General features: G+C 41.2%; 1 protein-coding gene across 1 annotated transcript in view; it reads left to right on the plus strand.

The window, feature by feature from the left end:
* The window catches only part of CFAP77 (cilia and flagella associated protein 77), a 2131249-nt gene extending 2119872 nt beyond the window's left edge, over positions 1-11377 (plus strand). The window contains exon 6 of the mRNA XM_044058808.1: positions 11092-11377. Within this exon, the coding sequence (XP_043914743.1) occupies positions 11092-11214 (123 nt within the window). The 3' untranslated portion in view covers positions 11215-11377. The remainder of the gene's footprint in view (positions 1-11091) is intronic.
* The last annotated feature ends 422 nt before the right edge of the window (positions 11378-11799 follow it).

Consider the following 11799-nt stretch of genomic DNA (forward strand, 5'->3'; position numbering starts at 1 on the left):
ATGTCGGTTGTCTGGTACACCAACAAACAGGGGGGAACCAGGTCTTATCCTCTTTGTCAAGAGGCCATGAGAGTGTGGGAATGGGCGATTTCCACCAACCGCTTTCTTATTGCAACGCACATTCCGGGACGGTCCAACATCCTAGCAGACAGGCTCAGTTGTTCGATTCTGACTCTGTACAAATGGTCTCTCAATCCTCTAGTAGCGAAACAAATATTTGCCTAATGGGGGAAACTCTGTTGCGATCATTTTGCCTCTCCTTCAAATACCAAATGCAACAGTTACTTTGCTCTAATCCCCCCTCAGGGGGAGTCCCAGAGAGACTCTCTAGTACATGCTTGGCCTCCCGGTCTCCTTTACGCTTACCCTCCATTGCCCATGATGCTGAAACTCTTACAGAAAGCCAGTCGGCTGGGGAGCAAAATGATCCTCATTGCCCCATTCTGGCCTCGTCAAACATGGTTCCCGTACCTGTGGTCTCACCTGATTCATCCACCATGGATTCTGGATCCACTCCCGGATCTCATTACTCACCCTCTGGGTCTTCCGGCCCCCAACCTGGTCAACCTCAAGCTGACTGCTTGGTTGCTCCAGTTCCACTCCTGATAAGGACTCCCGTAATCTCCTCACCAGTCAAAGCCATCCTAGTAGCAGCACATAAACCTTCCACCAGAAGAGTCTACCGAAGTAAGTGGAAACGTTTCTCCATCTGGGCGGAGCGCCATCACTTGGATCCTTTCACGGCGCCTCTTACGTCGGTTTTGGATTTCCTAACTACCCTTTTTCATCAAGGGGCTAGCTGCTCTACAGTCAAGGTACAACTAGCAGCGATTTCGCATTATCATGTAGGGTATGAATCGGGCTCTCTAATTACTTCCAAGCTTTGTAAGGCTTTCCTCAAAGGTACCTTCCTTCTCAGACCTCCGGTCAGGGAGGTAGTACCCCCATGGGATTTGTCTTTGGTTCTCCAAGCCTTGAGTAGCCCCCCTTTCGAGCCGGCAGCTACGGTTGATCATAAATACCTCTCTTGGAAGACAGCCTTCTTGGTGGCCATTATTTCAGCTAAAAGGGTCTCTGAACTTCAGGCTCTATGTGTTAAACCACCGTATTTAGCCTTCCATCCAGATAGAGTTTACCTCAATCCGTCCTTTCTGCCTAAGGTGTCTTCGGAAGCTAATATTAATCAATCTATTAATCTTCCCATGTTCTTTCCCAATTACCAAAACAAAGGAGAGTACAAACTGCATTCCTTGGATGTGCACAGACAATTACGTTTTTATATTCATCGAACTGCTGGTCATAGGCAATCTGACCAGTTGTTTGTCTCCTTTGCCAAAACAAGTTTAGGCAAGTCAATTTCTAAAGTTACACTATCACGGTGGATAGCTAGTTGTATCCTCTTAGCGTATCAGAGTTCGGGAAGGCCTGCTCCTCAGGGAGTCCGAGCTCATTCTACTAGGGCCGTCGCTACTTCAGCAGCTTTTAAATCTAGGGTTCCCTTAGATGATATTTGTTCCGCAGCCACTTGGGCCTCATCTCATACCTTTATCAGCCATTACAAACTGGATGTTGTCTCCAGAGTTAGGGCATCCTTTGGCTCTGCAGTGCTCCGGAATGTTCTTCCATAAAGGCCACCCAAGATTCAGGTAGCTGGGGACTCTGTCCCAAAGGTTGCTGACAAATGAAGTTCCTACTTCAGATTAAGAAGTTATGTACTCACCATAATGTTCCATCTGAGTAGGTATCTTCATTTGTCTGCAACCATCCCCCCTCCTTCCCCCTGACCTATAGGATACTGTCTTGGATAAGCCCCTTCCGGGGCACAATAACAATGCTTATATCGGGCAAACTTGATCTGAGGTCAGTCAGGGTTAGCAGGGGATTATGGGTAAAGGGAGGAGCTAGGAGCTCGGATCTATGCTGTGGTAAAAGTTGCCGGCTCGGATCCGAGATCGGATCCGTATCCCAAAGGTTGCAGACAAATGAAGATACCTACTCAGATGGAACATTATGGTGAGTACATAACTTCTTATTCCATAGAATTTGAGTTTATAAATTCTAGGAACCTTTGGGCTAGGGTGTTGGAGCTAGAGTAATGCTCCCAGTCTATGTTTGGGTAGTTGAAGTCGCCCAATATAATGGTGTTTGGAGAGACCTTCACATTTTCCATTGTTCTCAGGAAGGCCGAGTGGGGTTCCTGGGTTTGGGAGGGTGGTCTGTAGCAGGCTATAAACTGGAAGGCAGTTTTACCCACTGTTAGTTGCACATTGATAGACTCTGATGCTTCGTGCTGTGCCACCAACCTGGAGGTGTGGGTATCTTTGATGAATATTGATACTCCCCCTCCTTTTGTGGTTCGGTCCAAGTTTTGGGACCGAAAAGCATGGTATGAGGTATAACCTGGTAGTGCTGGGGTGCTCTCGGGAGCCTTGAACCAGGTTTCTGTTACTGCACAGATATCGGTATTCTCCATGCTAAGGAGAGTTTTGAGTGCATGCATCTTGAGGTTTAGACTTCTGGTGTTGAGTAGCATTACTCTTAGTTTCTTATCCCTTGTGATACCTATGGAGGTGGGTTTGTCTTTTGAGCCTTGCCTACAAAAGGTACTATGGGGTAGCAAGAGCCTTTGCCAATATCCAAAAGCCCAGGGGTGACAGGTGCAAGCCGTCCCTAGCGAAGCATCGTGGCTTGTCGAGCATGTCATCCCAGGCTGACAGGCATTGGATCCCCTTTGAATGACACCAATACTTAAGCCAATTGTTGAAATTGATCATCTTGTCTTCATATTGTGGCATCATTCTTGGTGATGGTAAGATGCTACTCAAGGTCAGGGTCATACCAGCCTGGGCTACATGCTCAGAGAGCTCCTCTATGTCTCTTTTCATGTAGTCCAGGACCCCAAAGGCCTTTTATGCAGGCCCCATATAGGGTGCCTGAGAGAGTCAAACAGACTCTGAGGGAAGAGCTACAGGAAATGTTGGAACTAGGGGTAATTCAGGAGTCCAGCAGTCCCTGAGCTTCCCCGGTGGTGCTAGTACCAAAGAAGGATGGCAGCACCAGGTTCTGTGTGGATTACAGGAAATTAAATAGTCACACGGTGTCAGATGCTTACCCCATGCTTAGGACAGATGAAGCCCTAGAGCAGCTGGCTGGGACTATGTATCTTACCAATCATTACTGGCAGGTGCCCATGACTCCCAGAGCTAGAGAGAGGTCAGCCTTTGTGACTCTTTTTTGGCTTGTATGAGTTCACAAATATGTCCTTTGGGATGTAAAATGCCCCAGCAACTTTCCAGAGGCTGGTAGATCATATCCTCACAGGATCAGGAGATTTTGCCCTTCCTTACCTAGCTGATATTGCCATCTGCAGCCATTCCTGGCAAGAGCACCATCAGCATGTCAGGGAAGTGCTAGGCAGACTACAGAAGGCATGGTTGACCATTAAGCCCAGCAAATGTCAGGTGGTTATGGCAAAGGTCTCCTACCTGGGACATAGTGTGGGGAGTGGAAAGATCAGGCCAGAACCAGCCAAAGTGGAAGACAATCAGCCATGGCCTGCACCTGTTACCAAAAAGCACATGAGGGCATTTTAGGGACATCAGGGTACTACAGAAAGTGTATACCCAATTATAGTACCAAACCTGCTCCCCTCACAGACCTGACAAGGAAAAACAGGCCAGATAAGGTAGTGTGGACTCCAGCATGTGAGCAGGCATTCCAGAAGCTTAAGGAAGCTTTGGTAGGACCTCCTGTGTTAGCCAGTCCAGATTACAGCAAAGAATTTGTTGTGCAGAGAGATGCTTCAAACCGTGGGGTGGGGACTGTACTTAGCCAGATTTCTTCAGAGGGAGAAGAGCACCCAGTAGTTTATCTCAGTCGTAGGCTCCAACCCATGGAGGAATGCTATGCAGCTGTAGAAAAGGAATGTCTAGCCATAATTTGGGCACTGCAGAAACTTCAGCCTTATCTGTATGGAAGAAAATTCACTGTAGTTACAGACCACAGTCCCCTAACATGGTTACATCGAGCCAGCCAGCAAAATGGCAAGTTGCTAAGATGGAGCCTAGGGTTGCAAGGATATGATATGACAACAGTGCAGCACTACAGTGGGGTTAGCAATGCCAATGCAGAGAGGCTCTCAAGACAGGGAATGTGTTAAGGAATTCCCAGAAAAGCTCAACCCTCTCAAGCATTGTTTCTCAAGGGTCACTTGAAACACTAGCTTGAGTTTTCGGGGCGGGGGGGGGGGGGGATTGTGAAGGCTGCCAGCCCAGCTATCTGGAATTTTGTAAATAATTCTGTCATTTGTGAATAGGCTTGTCTTACAAATGTAAGAAAACTATATGTTATGTGTATATTAAACTGTTGTTGCAGAAGTGTGTGTTAAACTGTATATGTGCTGAGCTTCAAGAATGTAACACAGTGTACCCTATTGGAAAAGAATAGAGTTAACTTGCAAACTCTAAGAAAATAAGTGAATTGTTTATGATGGTGTTTATCTCAGCTAGAAGACAGAATGTCTAAAGCTAAAAACATAAATAATTACAGGTTTCAAATGTAAAAGTGTTTAACTGTTTTACGACTTCCAGTTCCAGGCAAACTTCTGAAAAATACATATTTTTGACACAGAGGTGACAAAGAATGATGTAATCTGAGATAACCCACCAGAAATATTTGATAATAACTTAAGAACTATCTCAGAGAGTGATTCTGTGCATTTTGTATTTGTCTTTGGATCTGACAGCATCCTCTCATCAGCACTTGTCTGGCTCTGTAAGTAAGAATTAGATTACAGTGATTTCTCTTAGAGATAGACAGGAACTTAGTAAGATTAGTTTAGATGTTTTCTGTATTTATGTGAGACTGCCCTGCAATGTTGTTTTAAAATATTTCCTGTGATTCTGAACTCTGTTGTCACTGTGTTGTTATTGAGTATTGTCTTGTTCTTGTATTATTTATTATTATTAAATATAGTTAAACCTTTTAATTGTGGATGGTTTGTTTGGAGATATTTAAGCTGTTAGAGTGCTTGCATATGTATTTGGTGACACTGTACAGGCCACTCCTATATAGCCTTAGTCTTGGACACACTTACCATTTGGATGATAGTGACATTGCATGGTAGAGTTGGTCGCCCTTTGTAGGGGCCTTATGGTAGCTGATAAGTAAGGGTGGTTGGTGGCAGTGGTTACTGCCTTGTGGTCAGGGCAGAGGGGGACGTGGCTGGTAGACCTGTGCTGGCCTTCCCCAGGAGTGTCTGTGTTTATATATAAATCGAATCTCAAAGTGTGTTTGTGTCGGCTGCTTGGGTGGGGACACAGGGTGCTGGTTGGGCGGGGAGGGTGCCAGAGGTTTTGGCTTGACCACTTAGCTGGGATCTAGACCTTGTGGCTGTGCCAGTGGTGAGTCTTACTGGGGATCCGGAGAGAGAGGGGAAGGCCAGCCCCAGACTGACTGTGATCTCTGTGTGCTCTTAAGGGAAATTGTACTTTACTGTATGTGTACTTGTCATCCTTCCAATGGGCATGTCCCTCACTGGTGCTAGTGGTGAGGATTGAGGCTCCTTGTTTACTGGGCCAGTACAGGGGCATCACACTAGTTACAGAGGCATTAGAGGTTATGTCTAACCAACTGATATTGACATCACCTAGTAGCATTTTAGTGGAAGTGTTATGGCTGTCCAGTATAGGATATCTTCCAGTGTAGCTGTATTGTTGCCAGGAGGGATGTAAAGAAGAGTAATACATATTTATTTATATTTGTTTATTTATATAGTGGATTTTAATTCATTGGCTGTCAGACAAACAACTATTCCTCTCTGTAAAGTAATTTCTGCAACCTTTCAGTGTGACTTTGCCATTGTTTTCAAACACAGCTTTCCTCCCTTCCCAACCTCATCACAAAAATAACGACTTTCTTTTCACACCTCTAATATTTGACCATGATAAAAATAATAATGGCCATAGTAAAGTATTTTATCCTATTGCTGTCAGACATATGCTCTGCTCCTTCACAACAACTCATGTAAACAGTTAAACGTGATTATTTAATAGCCCTTTCCTTTTACATATAACCTGTCTTTTCACAGGATAACAACTTTCTGAATGTGTGCATTTCTGGATGTATGATAGTGATCAAAGTGAAATAAATAATAGTTACAGTAATATATTTTAACCTGTTGCTCTTGCAGACATACAATGTCCTTCCGTGGTACACCATACTGATAATTATTTTGCAGTTATCAAGTTAATGCAGTTTCACTTGCCTTCACACACACTATCCCCCCAATCCCTAATAATAGCCACATTTTGAATACTCACACCCCTAAAGTTTAACTGTGATCATAATTGCCGAGGTAAAGGCCACAGTGATGCATTCCAATTGCATTCCTTTTCCTGCCAGTCCATTTTGACAGCTGTTTAGTATTGAACAATTGTTGTTCATTTGTGTTTACACAGACTACCTCAGCATCTCCCAACTCTGACTTATTACCTCCCTGACTGGATGTTAGACTGTGATGTAAGTGAAAGAAGTAGAAAGTTGTGATACTTTATTGTGTCCACTAATCTGGACAGGATTAGAAATTTGAAATATTTTACTGTGGTCATTATTTCTTAGGTTCCCCGCACCTCTGATCTCCATAATTTAAAACAAAAAAGAAAATTGCTTGGATCTCTGATTTCAGCAGTTTGTATTTCACCCTTTGCACATACATATTTGATGTCCAGCCATTATATGTAGTTTTAGGTAGTTGTAATAGGAAAGCATCCCCCAAAATTGTTTACACTCACATTAGCAGTCTCTAGTCAAGTGATTTAGAGATCACATGGTAAACGCTGAGATCAGTATCTCTTAGCAACCCACTTCAAGTGCTTACCAAACAGTAAAAGGCTATGGATTGGCTAACCATTGCTTATTACTTAATGACATGGGACAGAAAGGGGAAGCCATGCTTCTACATAGCATGACTAGTCATTTTTGGATGGGATTGTTATTCATATTTTAAACAAGCTTTGATTATTTAATTAGTTCAGTTAATATGCTTATGAAATAATTATTGCTAAAATTTCGCCGAGTTGAAAGTGTGTTTTAGTGAAAAGCTGTAGCTTTTATAAGTTGGAAATAAAAATCCAGGAAAACTGCATTATATCATCACTCGCAATACTGGTCATTGCATTGGGTACATTGCATTGGGTGGTATAACTAAGCACCAATTGTAAAGGCATTAAAGGCCTCATAAAAGCTATAAACAGGCTATAATAACTGAAATGTTAGGCAGGCAAAATTGATTCAGCAGAGACACAATCAGGGGACATTGAAGCAGTTTTAGAAAAAAAAACTTTTACAGAAGCTAGAGACTAGTTGCTGAATAGGACTGGGTGTGAAGGCATGGATATTTATGCCCTATCACTCACTGTTTCACCCTCCTTAAACTAGTCTTCCTTTATATTCTGCTCTATTGCCACTCCTTTATTTGCAGATTAACCCTTTTGTTGCTTGTTTGCTTAGCGGTTTCCATCTTCTCCAGCCGTCATGTTTCTATATGCTGACTCCATAACATAGACTGAAGCCCTGACTGTGAACTAGCTGAACCAGGTTCAAGTAGCAACCTGATTCTTGGAGGAACTGGTTAGGGATGGAAAGGAAATAAGAAGCATTGCCTGCTCACCTCTCATGGGGGGGGGGGTAGTCCGAGGGTGTGTGTCTTGGGGAATGATTTTCATTAATGAATCCCTGGTGGAGATTGGAGACCTGATGAGTCACCCACTCACAAGGGATGGAGGCCGGGCTTCTTGAGGGGGATATGCATATTCATAAGGAAGTGCCGTTTCCAGTACATGCCAACTCTGGTGTGCTTTCAACAAAAAACAAAATTGTCTAATGGGGCTGCCTGCATGATGGTTGTGTTACAGTTGGAAGGCATGGAGAAAGAGTGAATGAAAGCTATCATGCCTCTCTCTCTGTCTTTCTGTCTCTCAACATAGCTATCTGGTACCTCATACTTAAAGTGCTATTGCAGTTATGTGCTCATTTCCTCTGTAAGTACTAGCACAGCAGCTATTTATAATTTCTGATGTCACACAACTGATCCACTTGGTAATATAAAGAACTGCAGCCCTAGCTGACATCCCTTTCAAAGACAACAAAGGAGTGGTTTTGATTTCTATGTTATAAAAGCAAAATATATTTATAAGATTATGTATTAAGTATTTGGACTAGAGAAAACAAATAAAAGGTTCATGTTTGTTATGAGCTGAATCTGAAGACATTCACATTAGAAATCTATGCAATTATAATAATAAAGTAATAACTTGAAAACTAAAGCATGTAGCCAAGTTGCAGTCCTATTTACATGTCAGTGAACCCAGACATCCAATCTGAAAGTCGTCTTATGGTCTCAAACTTCATCGCTGATCAAATTATCTACAGCAAGTTAAGCTTTCTACAGAGTTGGTTATGTCTTAAGGAACATATGTAAGTGGCATCCGGCCAGCAAAGACATGTTTGAAAATATATGGAAGAGTGGGAAGTGCTCCTCCACTTATCATTTGTACAGATTTGGCAAAAAGCACAATGCTGAAAACAGTCTGATTATCAATGAGTTTGATTCTGTTTTCTTCACTTACATTCTTCTCTGATTCCGTACTACTAACAAGTTGTAAAAGCCAACTCAGACAAAATGTCACCTCTGACAAAAGCCTACTAATTGACTACCTTTGTATCCCCTGAAACAAACTTGCAAATATACTGCCAAGGACACCATTTTTCTGACATTAAGGTAAGAGAGCACTAATGGCACTTATGGGGAATGTTACTGTTTATCGCCAGCATTATTTTGACTGTTGGTGTCATACTTTGGTCTAGCTTTTTGTTGTTTTGCAGCTCTGCTGTACCACAATCTGTTGCAGTCCCATACACAGTAAGTACCCTAGATTAGGTACGTCACACAGCTACAGGAAACTTGTCTTTCTCTGGAGTGATGGGCAGCATTTTCAGTTACTGCCTCCCTGTTTTTGCCTGTTGATCACTATGTACAGTATAAGAAGTCCATCTTATTTTCTGTCCCTCGGAAACACCAAAGCATTCAGTCTCATCGTATTATTTCTAATCTTTAACATTTCAGTTGATCTGATCTACATATTCTTATCCCAGCTTTTGCCCTTTTTAATCACATCTTCCTCTCCTTTGACAACTGTATGGCATGTGTGAGACAAAGAGAAACAAAAACTAAAACTTTGCCTTGCATCTTTCCTGACATTACAACTTTTATGATGAGCAGTACCACATCTGAAGACACTACCATAAATCCACTATGCCTCTATGACAGTATAAGAAGCACCATAGGAAAGGCAAAAATCATGCTTCTTGCTGCCAAAAAAACTATTTCCTCTCCCAGAAAGCCCAAATAAGTAAATCTGTCAAGGGAATTGCAACTAGATGTGGGAACTATTTACTGTTAGAGGCACTGTTACTATCAGTGAAAAAAAGCGATGTCAGACTTCAGTGAATCTTTCAACATTTCTACCTTTAGTTTCAGATTCGCCTTCTTACAAACTATGAGAAGATAGAAGGATTTATTTCCAGTAGGCAACTCTGATATTTGTGGCAGCTACTTTTGAGTGTGTGTGTGTGTGTGTGTGTGTGTGTGTGTGTGTGTGTGTGTGTGTGTGTGTGTGTGTGTGTGTGTGTACCTTGTTGGATCTGGCCATTGCTGTCAGTTAAAATGCTCTTTGGACATACCTAGCAAGTACTTCATGCTGTGTAATTCAGCTGCTATTTTTGGATTGGTCACATAGACCTTGTTTTTATTTAAAACATTCCCTTTTTTTCTTTTTTTCACATGAATTAAAATTGTATATTATTTTTTCTATTGCTGTGTGAGTTGGGGTGTGGTTGTTGGTTTCTACCAGCTAGAGTATTTGGTAAGGCTTCATACTTAGTGAATTGGACTTTGGATGCACCACAGTATAATTAATCTGACTTTTCTCTGAAGTCTTATGCTCAATTTCTTTCTTATAAGCAGAGGAATACTGTTCCTCAGGTCACTAAATCTGTGCTATACTGCTCTGCCATATTGTGGTGTTTCCATCCATGTTACTTAGTACACCTTTGACAGGAACTTGATCTTGCCATCTACCATGTCCTGCCTTTATAGTCCAAAGGACAGAGCGTGTTCCCTTTATAACATTTGTATTGGTCCAGACAGAGGTGTCACACCACCTTGATGTCAAAATCTTTTATTAATATCACTGAAAGAAACCTTGACTAGTTCTGGCTGTTCTAATGGAAAATACAGCGATGTACTTGGTTGTTTCTGATACTTCTTAAATTTTTAAAAGAAAAACAGACTAGCTCCTCCACTATGTTTGAAACTGTTGTATTTCACTGGCACATGCTGCCAGTCTTTCTTTAAGGTTTTAAATAGTCATCATATGTGCCAGCACTAAGATTAACTAAACAATGCATGTTTTAGACCAGATATAAGCCTGCCTTCCTAGTCTATTTATTTCTGCAGGTTGTAAGTATACTTATCTGTATGTGTTTTGTTAGTACTGTGTAATCACATCTAAGTTATTCTGTATGGATTGAAATGTATTACGGCTTATTTCCACACAGCATGTAAATATCCAGTTTACTTTAGTTTAGTATATTCCTGCAAGTATTTTTTTTTAAGAATTATCTAATTTTGGACATGTACCTAGCTGTTTGGCTATTTGAATTGGTTGTCTTTGCTGGCTAATTTTGTATTTTCAAAGAAGTATTATGTTTTGTGCCCTGGTCTACAAATAATTAAATTATATGCATTCTCTAATTCCCAGAGTAACTCAGTTGTCTATTTTATCTTCAGCTAGTCAATGCAATTGCTTGTTTTTTGAGTCAGTCAAAATGTATGTTATAAATCTGGTACTCTGTTGATAGTGATTATTCACTGATTAATGCCAGTTGTTGAATTTTTTCACTTTGTCATATTTGTGTATGTTAAATTATGTGCATTTTCCATACAGTTTAAACTCCTAGATCTATACGCAGCATAATTTTGAACTGTGAAATGTTAGACTCTTTAAGACATTGTACATATCAATTTTTCAGATTGGTCCTCATTTGGAAACCTTTCGAGACCCAGAACTGCGCAGAAGATCATATCGTGCCCAAAACTCTGAAGCTGCAACCAGAAGTGGTCATCTTGGTCAAGGAATTTACAATACATGTTGAACTAGAAAGAGAAAATGAAATAGAAAAACGTGTATTAGTTTCTCGGCAAAATACAGATGTATTAAAAACAGTTATGTCTTACGAAATTTAGATCTGCATACATTTTCTTAAACTATGTCATATTTTAAACAATATGCAATAAAGTCTATTTTGCAAATGGTGATTTTGTAAAATTCTTGACACATAACTTTTCCACATTTTTAAAACAATAATTATTTATCAGACCCAGCAGCAGTAGAATATTGTTTCATTTAGTTCCAGATACTAAATTGCATTACTTTGTTTCTGTGACCTGATGGCAGTAAAGGTAAGAGTTATGAAAGCAGGTTATATGCATACATTTAAAATATTATGAGTAGTGAAGGGTGGAAAACTGAGGTGTTCAATGCATTCAAGATATGATGGAGAAATACTCTACTATCAAGAGCAAAGCTTGAGAGATCCACTAGTACGTAGAGCTCCTTGAGAATACTGCACAGCAGTTGTGCACACTTTCCTCACCTCCAGCAATAATATAGGGGCTATAGTTGGATGTTCAGTTGTAGCATATTATGTGTTTCAGACATGGATGTCATGTACACCATG

This window comes from Protopterus annectens, chromosome 16.part0 (assembly GCF_019279795.1).
Source record: "Protopterus annectens isolate FY-2018-M chromosome 16.part0, PAN1.0, whole genome shotgun sequence".
Classification (NCBI taxonomy): domain Eukaryota; kingdom Metazoa; phylum Chordata; order Ceratodontiformes; family Protopteridae; genus Protopterus; species Protopterus annectens.